Below are 11,373 nucleotides of genomic sequence, written 5' to 3'. Positions count from 1 at the left end.
GCTTCTTCAGGTCCAGAATATACTTCAGAAAGTTCCAGACTGTGGGAACCATGCTTTAGGCTCTTAACATTTACATATGACCAATAAATGTGACTAAATGTGAAAAAATAACAAAAGAACACAATTTCCTCTTTATTAAATCAGCTTTACTGATGCTGCCCGTGTTTGAAATTGGTGAATGACACTTTAGCATTTCTTTACATTTAAGGTATCAAACGGTTATTAGTAAAAAAAACATTGTGAAAATGTTTTCACTAGTAACACGACAAATATACATCGATAACATACAGAGATGTTACAACAGTATTTAGAACATGAGCACAGAGAAACGTAAAGGCGAATGAATGCAGAGTAAAAATAAAATTGCACTGAAAATAAAACCAATATGCATGTGAATTATCTTCTACCAGAACAAACTGAACTGCTAAGTGAACAATTTGTTTAGTCAGAATGATAAAACATTGCGAATGTTGTTTTTTTTTTACAAAAATTTATCTGAAATAAAAAGCAAACCTTAAAAAAAACAAAAAAAAAAAACAAAAAAAAAAACAGATGGATTCACACGACAAACATTGACCTTTCAAAGCAACACTGTAACTTTTAGCTAACAGGGGCCACTTAGCCTGTAACATCGAGGATAGCTCCCCCTGAAGGGCACTGGTGGCACTGCAATGTCATAAAACTAGCCAGTCTCGATCCGTGCTTTAAATCTCATAAAAGACCACTTTTATTACAATTCAGTCCTTTAGATCAAATCCTACATAAGAGAACCAATCATAAGTGGCACTCTGGGTCACATGACTAATTCAGTGATGCTTTTAACCCTTTCCAGTTACATAGACAAGTCGTAGAGAAGGGCAGCTCGTGCAAAGCATCAATACGCGCCAAGTGCCGAATACTTACATAAAAAATCATCTGGTATACTTTGGCCAAAAGTTGCACAGCATTGCTTTAAAGTGAAACCATCTTTTCATTGTCAGAGTAAAAACAGCATTTTAATGAAAGCTGCAGCAGAACAGCTGCGGTTTACAAGTGAGCAAAGTCTTTAGCCATTCCATGGCTGGATCAGTCATTTGTGCAGGAAGGCATAGAGTCAAACTCTTAAAACACCCACAGACATCGTGTTTCACAGATTCATGTTTTTAATTTCAACTCATGTCAGAGCTTTTTGTGATTAAGATGAAGAAAGAGGCCAACACAAAACCTCCTTATTCTTACAGCTGAGGTCGTAACGCCACTTTCTGGGATTCTATGGTTGTTTCAAGCCTTTCCAGATTGGCTCAAAGATGCAATACGGAGCATTCTGCTTCAAAAAACCTCAGAGGCATCAACAGTCTTTGCAAAAATACTCATTTTAAGCTCTACATGTAGTCTAGAGAATAAAACCGTAATGTTGTGAGTTCCCTTTCGTATCGCTTTTACAGAAACACATCCACAGTGTCTTTCAAAACAATAACCCTTTAACTTTTTCACATCCATAAGTCCATTCAATGCTAATTTGCTTAAAAAGTTTAGGATGCCTAATTGTTTTTTTTAATGATAGATCAGCACAAAGTATAACATAACTGTTAAGTAGAAGGAAAACTGATATAATAATACATAGCTGCTGGTCTTTTGGGCAATGTCCAACAGGTTTGCACATCTACAGATCTTTTGCAAAGCAGCTCAAGCTCAGTGAAACTGGTTAGAGAATCCGTCCTACCTCAGAATAAAAAAAACAAACATTTTTGTCCTATCCTTGAAATGTTTTATCGTCCCCTACATGCTGTGATGAACTTTACCATAATTTCTGTGTCCATTACAATGATCCCAGATTTGTTTTGGTCAACTACATAATATACCATTAAACTGCAGGTATTAATGTAAGAAAGTATGAAAAAGTTAAAAGGTTATGAAAACTTACTTTTTAAAAGCCACTGCAAACGTAGATGGTTCAGATTTTTTTTTTATGTTCTCCTACTTAAACAAAAAAAATAATAAAATAAAACAGTGTATATATAAAAAAGTGAAATAAAAAAAGAAGAGTCAAACTTGTGCCGGTGTAGTAAAAGTGTCTGGCACAGTGCACTGGGTGGCAATAAATACACAATTATAAATACTTTACATCTACCTGAGCGCAGACTCATAGCACCATTCAGAGGCAGAGCACCAAAAGGGACCCGGCGAATCTCAAGGTTGAAAACTCAGAGGTGCCTACACCATTTGTTTATGTGTGTTTCTCAGAGTTTTTAATAGTGCAATTTTTAAAAATTTGTTTCCGTTACAAAAAACCACTGCCCCCTCTGGTCAAAGTCTCAGCTGTTGTATCTGACGTTGGCAATAACGCAAGGCTTTGGTAGCGTCGGAGGATGCTTGGGACTCAACCTAGGGATGGAGAAAAGAAAAAGAGATGTGTGAGATTTGAGCTTTGCATACATACAGTGCTCCTAATATTTGTTTAAATGGCCACTAGCAAACTGCACCTTGAATGAAAAAAGGGACACTTCTTTGTTCTTTGCCAGTTTAAAAAAAAAGAAATGTTTGGACTTATGTATATGTAATATATATTTATCTTGAGCCTGTGTCATTAAAGGGGAACACCGATTTTTTTTTTTACATTGGGCCCTTGATTTTACGTTATTACATCATGTTCTACTCACCCATATTAGTTTTGTGTCATTTGGAGCCGTTCTGAAGATATTCGGTTTTGTAATCCAAGTAAAGTCTTCCTATGGGCAACGAGTTGAAGGCACAAACTAAACTGTTCATAATTTATTCTTTATGGTACGCCAGCATTCATAACATGTAGGCGAATCACTGTCCCCCAGACATCCGTGGTTATATTTTTTATATTTATATTTTTTTAAAACAAAGCGAAGTGTGTATGACGTCATCCGCACACAGGACTTGAGTCTACCCTTTCTATTCATTCGGCTAGCTAATCTGAATCATTCAATTCCATTTCGAGAGCGAGATCATCTGTGGTCGTAGCACTAGACATCTTCCAGGTATGTGAGTAAAACTAGCAGCAGACTAGCTGGTCATGCCACTCCCCCTAAGAAAAGTGGCTTAAGGATATCTTGAAGCTTTCAACTTTTAAGTAGTGGGCTAATTTATTTTTCTAATTTCACAATGATGTAAAACTTGAATCAATACCATACTGAAAAAGTACTAGTAGCATTTTCTGACATCCTTCAGCTATCTTTGTTCTTAGATTATTTCTAAACATCCTGACCAGTACTTTAAGATAAGGATGACAGTGTTTAGCTTCTTTAACTTAATAACAATTTTCATAAAATGCAAAGGCGTAACTTGTTTTCCAATAGTCTTGCAAATAATCTTTTAAAATGTGATGTAAAGTGATATTAGCAGAATTTATACTTTATTGATACAAATATACCTGTAGTTTTTTGCTATTTAACATCCTGAAGATTTTAAAAATATGTTAATGTGTTTAATAAGGATTAAATGGTTAAATCTGCAGGGATTGTGCATCTTATCTGAACTGTGCGCATCTTTTCCTTTAGAGAGTTGAAAGTTAAATTGACTTTGCGGCAAATTACATCAGACTTAACTTTGAAAATAATACATTTCCACATCTGTTTTTTTTAATTCTGCTTAATTAATCCATTAAGTGCTTTGAGAAGGATTATTTTTTTAAAGAACAAAAGCTGTCATCTTCTTGTATTTACAAATCCAGGCTCTTTGCTGTATAATCCCACAACCCTGGCAAAATGAGGCTTAAAATGTGTTATTAAAGGTCCCAAGTTAACATGACATTCACTCCCATTACGTGTGAATGATCCTCACTTTTTGGGGTGGGGAACTGGGCGTGCTGCTCTGGGGGCACCAGTTTCAGCCGCAGGGCCACAAACTGCAGAGGAGCCTCGGACTAACGTGCTGCTCTGAACACCAGATGGACTACGCACCAGCCGGGAGATCCTTGGGTCGGCAGGAAGAGGTTTTTGTGGAGGACTAGGCTTCTCCAGCTCCTGTTTAAGGACAGATAAAAGTAATAGCTGAAAATACCCACCAGAGGGCACTGATGATAAACAGATCAGCACATGTTACATTTCTCATTTTCATTCAGACACATTGGCACATTTATCAGGCAACATATGATGAGAAGAGGCATCATGTTGGTTTATCTTTGGAGAAACTCAAGTCAGGACAAAGGGCTGTTTTCTAAATCTCAGCAGGCTTCCACTTGTCTTCTTCTTGGCACCTCAGACAAAATCTGACACCTCACACTCAACACAGCAAATCCTGCCATTCTGTAAACAAAGCTAGCTTATGCTCCATACAAAAATATTCCAAATACCCTTATCAAACAGCAACCAAGCAAAATACCTATAGGTGAAAAAAAATGATCATTTTATCAACTGACTAAATGCTTCTGCAGCTTCAGCAAAAACACAACCAAACCCAAACTACAACACAAATCTGTGTGGAAGCAAAGCTTAGAGCCTTTAGCAGATAGCTTTCACTTGTGTTTTATGTCGTCTGTCAACATGTTGGAGCTGCCAAACAGCTGCATAGGATACTGTCAGGGATACCGTCTGCTGCCAAAAGGAATCGCTTTCAGGTTTTGACAACAACATGGAGCGACAGAGGGGGGTCTACTTCCGAAAGAGAAACCCCGGCAAAGAACGGCTGCTTGGCACCTGCTGAACAGGTGTGAGGAAATCAAGATGCGGTGTAAAACTAAATGCTGACATTGAAAACTGAATGCTAACTTTGTTTATTGGATCTCCTGGTTTGAGAAACAGATGTGCAAAAAAGTAAAATGTATTTTACTACAGTAGGTACATTTTCCACTGATAATGTTAAAAACCATCCTTCAATTTAGTTAGCCTTCATTTATTCATTTAGTTTTGGCCTGAGCCATCCCTAAAAAAAACTAATTACTGTAATACAAATAAATGAAACACCTATTTTACTTTACTCCTTTTAAATTTATTGAAAATAGGGTAAAAATATCCATCTTCTCCTGCTTAGTCCTGTCAGAGTCACAGTGGGCATGGCACCAATTAACCTAACAGTTGTGTTTATGAGCTGTGGGAAGAAGACGGAGTACCCGGAGAGAACACGCACATGGATTGAGAGAACCTGCAAATTCCATGCAGAAAGACCCTGGGCCAGGGATCGAACCCAGAACCTTATTGCTGCAACAGTGCTAGTCACTTCTTCAATGCCCTAATCTATTATTCATTGTTTAAAATATGAAACACAAAAAATCCCTTAAAGTAAGACAATAACTGGGGATTTAGCCTTTATCAACAGTTTCAAAAGTTTAGTGGGAGTAATGTCAACCATTCCTGTGAATTCTTAGTCAGTATTTTATGAAATATCCATCTAAGATCAACCTAAAGTGATTCAATGATGCTAAAGTAAGGAGGGGTACGAAGACACTTCAGATTTCTTTGCTTTTATATGCTGAGCTGTAAAAAGAGGCAGACCAACTAGGCCTTGTATTTTTAATAATCGAGTTGGACTGAAGAATGTCACATTCAAGGTGGTGGGTGAAAAGTTTCCCCAGCATTTCCTAATGATGCATTTATTTCACTGACCTTGTGTGTGCAGCATTGGGGAAAATATTCAGGTTGTGGAAACTTCTGTTTCCTATTAAGGTTTAAAAAACAACAAAAAACTATGTTTGATAATTAATGGTTTCATCCTTTTTATTAAACATAATGGAGAGACGTGTCTCATTCCTCATATTGTCTGGGAAATGGCAGAAAATAATTAAAACTTCTGAGTAGATTTTTAAATACCCACCTAAACTTGTCTGTATATTCCGGTAGGAGTAAATAGAAAAAGAAAAAAAAGAAAACATTTGGACAATTGCAGGCTTTAAATCTCAAATTATTCTGCCAAAATAAAAGATATATTTACTTTAAGTCTTTTTACAAATCATTTCCAATGTTACCAATAGAGGAGAGAGCTGAATGTTTGAACAAATCGTAACTTACATCAGGTTATTCACTTTCAAGTGGCAGAGTCTTAATAAATAGAAAATTTGTGAGTTTGTGAAAAAAAAAAAATAAACATTTCAAAACCGGTATGTGGAGCTTCTATTTGTAAATGCAATAATGAGAAATGAAGAAAATGCCTATAAAAGCACAAAAACATTCACAAAACAAACCTGTCACTTCTCTCCAATTCTCCTGAGACCTGAAGTATGTGAGCAAAATAGCAGAAGAAAAAAATATGCCTTTTTTTTCCCTTGGCTCACTCCTTGGAGCTGAGCCTTAAGCCTGTAAATGCAAATGATCAAAAAACATATGTTTCTCTAATTTAAGAAGAGCAGAGCTAATTATCTTCTGGGACAATAATGACTATGTTAATGCTGATTTTCTTTTTCTTCCAGTAAACTGACAAAATAAAACAATTGACTTTAGCTCAGACACTTACTGCGGTTTAAATCAAGTGAACAAAGACCTACATTTATTTTTCACATTAGATCCTAAAAACAAGGAGTAGCACCTTCAAACATAATGAAGAAGTTGCAGAGTTCAGTGCCTTTTGAAAGCGCTCACATGACTCGGTCATCATCAGGTTTTGTCACAATATCACCTATTTCATGAGTCTGTGTGTGACAGACTATAATAAAACTGAATGCTTTTCATGTTTTGTTTTTAAAACAGAAAAAAATTTGACTTCAGTCCCCTTTGTCCTGGTACCCCTAAATAAAACCTTGTGAAACCATTTACATTTATCTAATGGAGAGAAGGCACATACTCTTCCAATCTGGCCTTTTTTCAGAAAAAAATTCCTTGATACAACAGGGATTATGAATTAGTGTAAATAAGGTGAAATGAATTTAAAAACTGAATCAAAAGAGAGGGAAGGAGAAAGCCATGGTTGAGAGAAACCCCCAAGACATGAACATATCATTTTTTTCTAATGAGAATGAACAAACTCCGTACCATTGTTATAAATGTCTGTGGCATCGTGCTATGCGAAAGCAACAGCCAGAGTTAGAAGGGAATGGTTGACATCATAACATCCCAATTATTAGAAGGTTCCAGATCTAAATCACATTAAGATCAGCCATCCAAGCTGAACTTCAGCTACTTTGCAAAGGAAAATTGGTAAAAACAAAGCTGATAGAGGCTTGAACCAAAGATAAAATGTGCATACCATTAATCTTAGATTACTTTTGAGAAAAACATATTTTTGCCAATTATTGTCCTTATAATGATTTATCAAAAAAGATCAGAACAACATGCTTTGACATTTAATGGACATGAATACTTTTACAAATTACTTCTAAGTAGGTAGTTTGAGTTTTTTTCTAATCGTCGACTAAGAGAGGATCTCCACCTTCTTGTTCCAGCCGGTAAAGCTATAAGTAAACTCATTGGAATGGCTGTGGCAGCAGGTCTACTACCCCCTGTTGCGGGATCGGTGTTGTGCTCAGATGGTGCGAGCTTCTGGCCTAACTTTGTTATTTCTGTTAGGCTTCACATAGCTGTCAACAAGCTGCTACTTTTATAGGATAGAAAAGCATCATGAAAACAACTGGCATCAAAACACCTTCACCAACACCTGAAATGTGATCAACAACATCTTTTCCTGGGCTGGTGTTACAGGGGTAAAAGCACTCCAGATGCAACAAGTAAATTGCACTAACATCACAGTTAAAAAAGATTTCCAACTGAGCAAGCAGGAAATTCACTCACCATGACCATCCTGCAAGAGTTATGGTGTGATGTGCTGTGAAACGACGCCCCCCTGGGTGCCACGTGGGAATGAGGCAGAGGGGTCCGGTGGGGCGGGGGTGCTCGGGGTCTCTGCTGTCTGGGCCCAGGGGTGAGGGACAGCGTGAGAGATAGAGGGACAGGGTGGCTGAGGTGAACTGGAGGGCACTGGGGGAGTCTGTGCAGGCTGTGAGGAGGGTAAGGACCCGATGGGGGTCCTGGATCTGGCACCCGCTGAGGAGACTGCGGAAAAGATCAAAGTGGGAAAGTTAAGTCATCTCATTCCCTTCAGAACTAATCATGTTGTTTTCTTCGCCTTCTTCCGGACGCTGTCAAGCATGAACAAATCAACCGTGTAAATCCTTTACTGGTAACTAGTTAAAGAGTAAAACCCACCCATTAGCAGACTAGACTTAATTTAAAACTGACACAGCTAAACAGTACACACTGTGACAGACAGATTGAAGATTAAGTATAACCATAATATGAGTCTGTTTCATATTTACAGCCAGCCAGATGTGAGCAGCTAAAACACACCCAAGCCCTCATCTTGCAAGTGGAAAAATGACCTCACCTGCACTGTGCTAACTTCAAACAGACTTACATCTTTCCTCTTACTCAATAAAAAACACATGCTGCCAACTGCCCTGCCAGAGTATTAGTACCCCATGAGCTTTTTCACATAGCAACAAGCTTTAATGTATTTTGAGGGACCAACAAAAATGAGCAAATAGCTATAAAAGAAAAGGAAACGTATGAAAATTTCAACCTTAAAAGAACAAAAAGCTACCTAGAAACTGTGGAATTTGTGTTTAAACCTCTGTGTTTTCTGTTAATAGTACAACTTTGGAAATAGAAAAACCCTTAATCTTAATTCAAAGGTCGGGCGATGAAAGCATTAATCTGAGAGGCAGCGATGAGGCGTGTGGAACCTCTGCAGGAGCTGCAGAGATCTGTAAGTTCGGTGGAAGAAGCTGCTGACAAATCAAGTGTTAGATGTGCACTCTGCAATCTGACCTTTCTGGAAGAGTGGCAGAGACAGACATGAAGCCCAGTTTAAAGGTTACAAGTGTATCATATATATATGTGTTATCATTCAAAAAATATGATAACACATACAGTACCTCCATCAGGATTTAGATTCAATTTGTACCCAATTTGTGAATCCACAAACCCTGTAAATACATCTTGCCAGAAGTCAATAGATGCATTAACCTCGATACAGAAATGTTTTGAATCAATGCAGTGACCTGTATGACGTTAACTGAACATGGCAGGCTTAAGCAAAACAACATGGCTGCTCCATGGACCTACAGTACCCATAGACTCCACTATTCAGTTTGTCTTAGCTTGAACACACTATTTCTTTCTAAAAGCAGGACACGGGAGGCAGGTACAACTTGGCGATTTAGCCAATCAGCTTGAAGAGATATTGAATGTCCCTCCCTTTTTTAAACGGGAGCCTTTCTGGATGGATATTATGTATAAATGAAGTTGTACTACATGAATCGATCAGGCTTATGCCAGGTTAAAAATGCAGGGAGCAGAGCAAACACATGGAAGAAAAATGCTCTAAAGGGAACTGACCTAAAATACTATGTGTTTAAGAAAACTAGAATACCTCTCTACTCTCTATATCTATAAAACACTATAATATCTCTCTACTTTAGCAAAAATACCAATGTGTTAAAAGCCAGGTAAAAGTTAAGACCTAAATCTTTAACATGATTAGATAACTGTCCTGTAATCTGAGTTAAAGATATTTTTGCAAAGATTTATGGGGATAAATTTCTTTAGTCTTGCAAATCTTGTAGATTATTGACGAACAGGGGCTGAACAAAAAGGGCAGCCACACTTTTAAGATTAGTAAGGTTAAAAAGATTTATAATAAGATTTTGTTTTGGTCTCTAACAAAAAAATCTCATAATATATCCTAGTTTACAGTTCTAGTGAACTAAAAAAGATGCACAGCCAAGCTTTGCAAGGAAATTGACCCTATGTATAAAAGTTCATATTGAAAAATGACTTGTGTGCTTTATTCTTGATCAACCATTACATCCATCAAATCACTTCCTATTAGCATTGGGGCAATAATGGAGCAGTCAAGGCAAGCAGAGTTGTGGTCACATAAGTCATTACAGCAGAAAGCCTGGTCTCCCTCTCACAATTATTTGAAACAAAATTAAGGTGTCAGCTAAGCAACTCAACATTCTTCACATGCAGATAAACTAATTTCTCTCTGAGCAGGCAGCTGCTAACGACAAGAAATGCATTTGAGTGTCCTAAGCCAACGTTCGCTCACCACACACTCCATTATCACTGCCTCCTCCGTACGTCAGCGTTCAGTGGGATGATTTAATTGGATTTGAATGAGGTGCCGTTTGTGTGCAAACAACACATCAGTTCAGCTAAGGATGATTTGTTGCAGCAGTTGAAACACCAGTAGAAAACTGAGGCACTAATTCTTCCTTTGGTTCTACATTATTTGTAGTGTGTTTGTAGTTGAAGATGTCACCTTAAAGATAGTTGCACTCTGAGGCAAGGGTGGGACTGGTCGGGTTGGAGAAGAAGGGGGCTGCTTAGGAGCTGACGGTCCACTGATTGCAGCACTTTCTGATCTGCCACGCCAATAAGGAAACACAGAGATTCAGTTTAGCCCTTTCTTTTATTAGTCCTACCAGTTAAAACAAACAGGGTTCCTATGCGCATTAGAGGGATGAACTGATGGGAAATAGGTAGGAGGGCTAGAGGGAGGGAGGGAAGCGAGAGAATATGTGAAGAAAGGGAAAAGAAAGAGGTATGAAAAGAAAGCAAACAAGGCAGGGGGAAGGAAGGAAGGAAGGAAGGAAGGAAGGAAGGAAGGAAGGAAGGAAGGAAGGAAGGAAGGAAGGAAGGAAGGAAGGAAGGAAGGAAGGAAGGAAGGAAGGAAGGAAGGAAGGAAGGAAGGAAGGAAGGAAATAAAGAGGAAGGAGCTAAAAAAAGAAGAAAGTTACAGAGAGTGAAAAGAAAAGCTTAAAGGAAGAAAGGGAAGAAAGACAAAAAAGCCAAAAAGGGGAAATATAAAATAAAAAGGATGGAAAAAAGGAGAAAGAAGAACAGAGGATAAATCGAGACAGGGAGGATGGATGGATGGATGGATGGATGGATGGATGGATGGATGGATGGATGGATGGATGGATGGATGGATGATCCAGGGCACACTGGATATTATTATTAAAAAATATTCCATTTCTACTAAACATTTTAGAATAACAACCATCATTGGAATGAAAGGTCTTAATCCCAACCTGAGCTTCTCCATTGGGCTTTTCTTGCTGGTGAACAAAAGGCCAGTCAGAGTTTTCCTCTTCATGCAGATGATCAGAGCAGCAACCAGCATCATTAGAAGAGCCACCAGTAGACCCACAGTAAGACTCCTGCTGTCTGCTCATAAAACACACATGAAAATATCAGCAAGTCAAACATTTCGAGCCATTATTTCACCAGATTAGATTCTCGCTGTTTTGCTGAGACAGTATTTTCTGCAGACAGTGTTGAAAATAGAATGTATTAAAACCTGAATGGAAGTAATTTTCTCCTAAACACTTCAACACTGGTACCGACTGTTTTTGGGCGTTAGGATGCATTTCCTCAGATTATTTGTAAACGATTAAATATTAAATTGTTTGTGCTGATTATTTCTAAAAAAAAA

At 37.9% G+C, this 11,373-nt stretch overlaps 1 protein-coding gene across 2 annotated transcripts in view; it reads right to left on the bottom strand.

Annotated features, from left to right (window-relative positions):
* Window positions 1-1,947: 1,947 nt before the first annotated feature.
* Window positions 1,948-11,373, bottom strand: part of LOC119781928 (disintegrin and metalloproteinase domain-containing protein 12) — a 127,106-nt gene continuing 117,680 nt past the window's right edge. For both annotated transcript variants that reach the window (XM_038282572.1, XM_038282573.1), the window contains 5 exons: window positions 10,970-11,105; window positions 10,198-10,300; window positions 7,665-7,925; window positions 3,790-3,971; window positions 1,948-2,364 (listed from right to left, as the gene is read on the bottom strand). In XM_038282572.1, the coding sequence (XP_038138500.1) occupies window positions 2,295-2,364; window positions 3,790-3,971; window positions 7,665-7,925; window positions 10,198-10,300; window positions 10,970-11,105 (752 nt within the window). In that variant the 3' untranslated portion in view covers window positions 1,948-2,294. The remainder of the gene's footprint in view (window positions 2,365-3,789; window positions 3,972-7,664; window positions 7,926-10,197; window positions 10,301-10,969; window positions 11,106-11,373) is intronic.

Source organism: Cyprinodon tularosa, unplaced genomic scaffold, assembly GCF_016077235.1.
Source record: "Cyprinodon tularosa strain WSP-4 unplaced genomic scaffold, ASM1607723v1 ctg185, whole genome shotgun sequence".
Lineage (NCBI taxonomy): Eukaryota > Metazoa > Chordata > Actinopteri > Cyprinodontiformes > Cyprinodontidae > Cyprinodon > Cyprinodon tularosa.
Note: the sequence above shows the minus strand (reverse complement) of the source record. Positions and strands in the feature narration are given on the sequence as shown.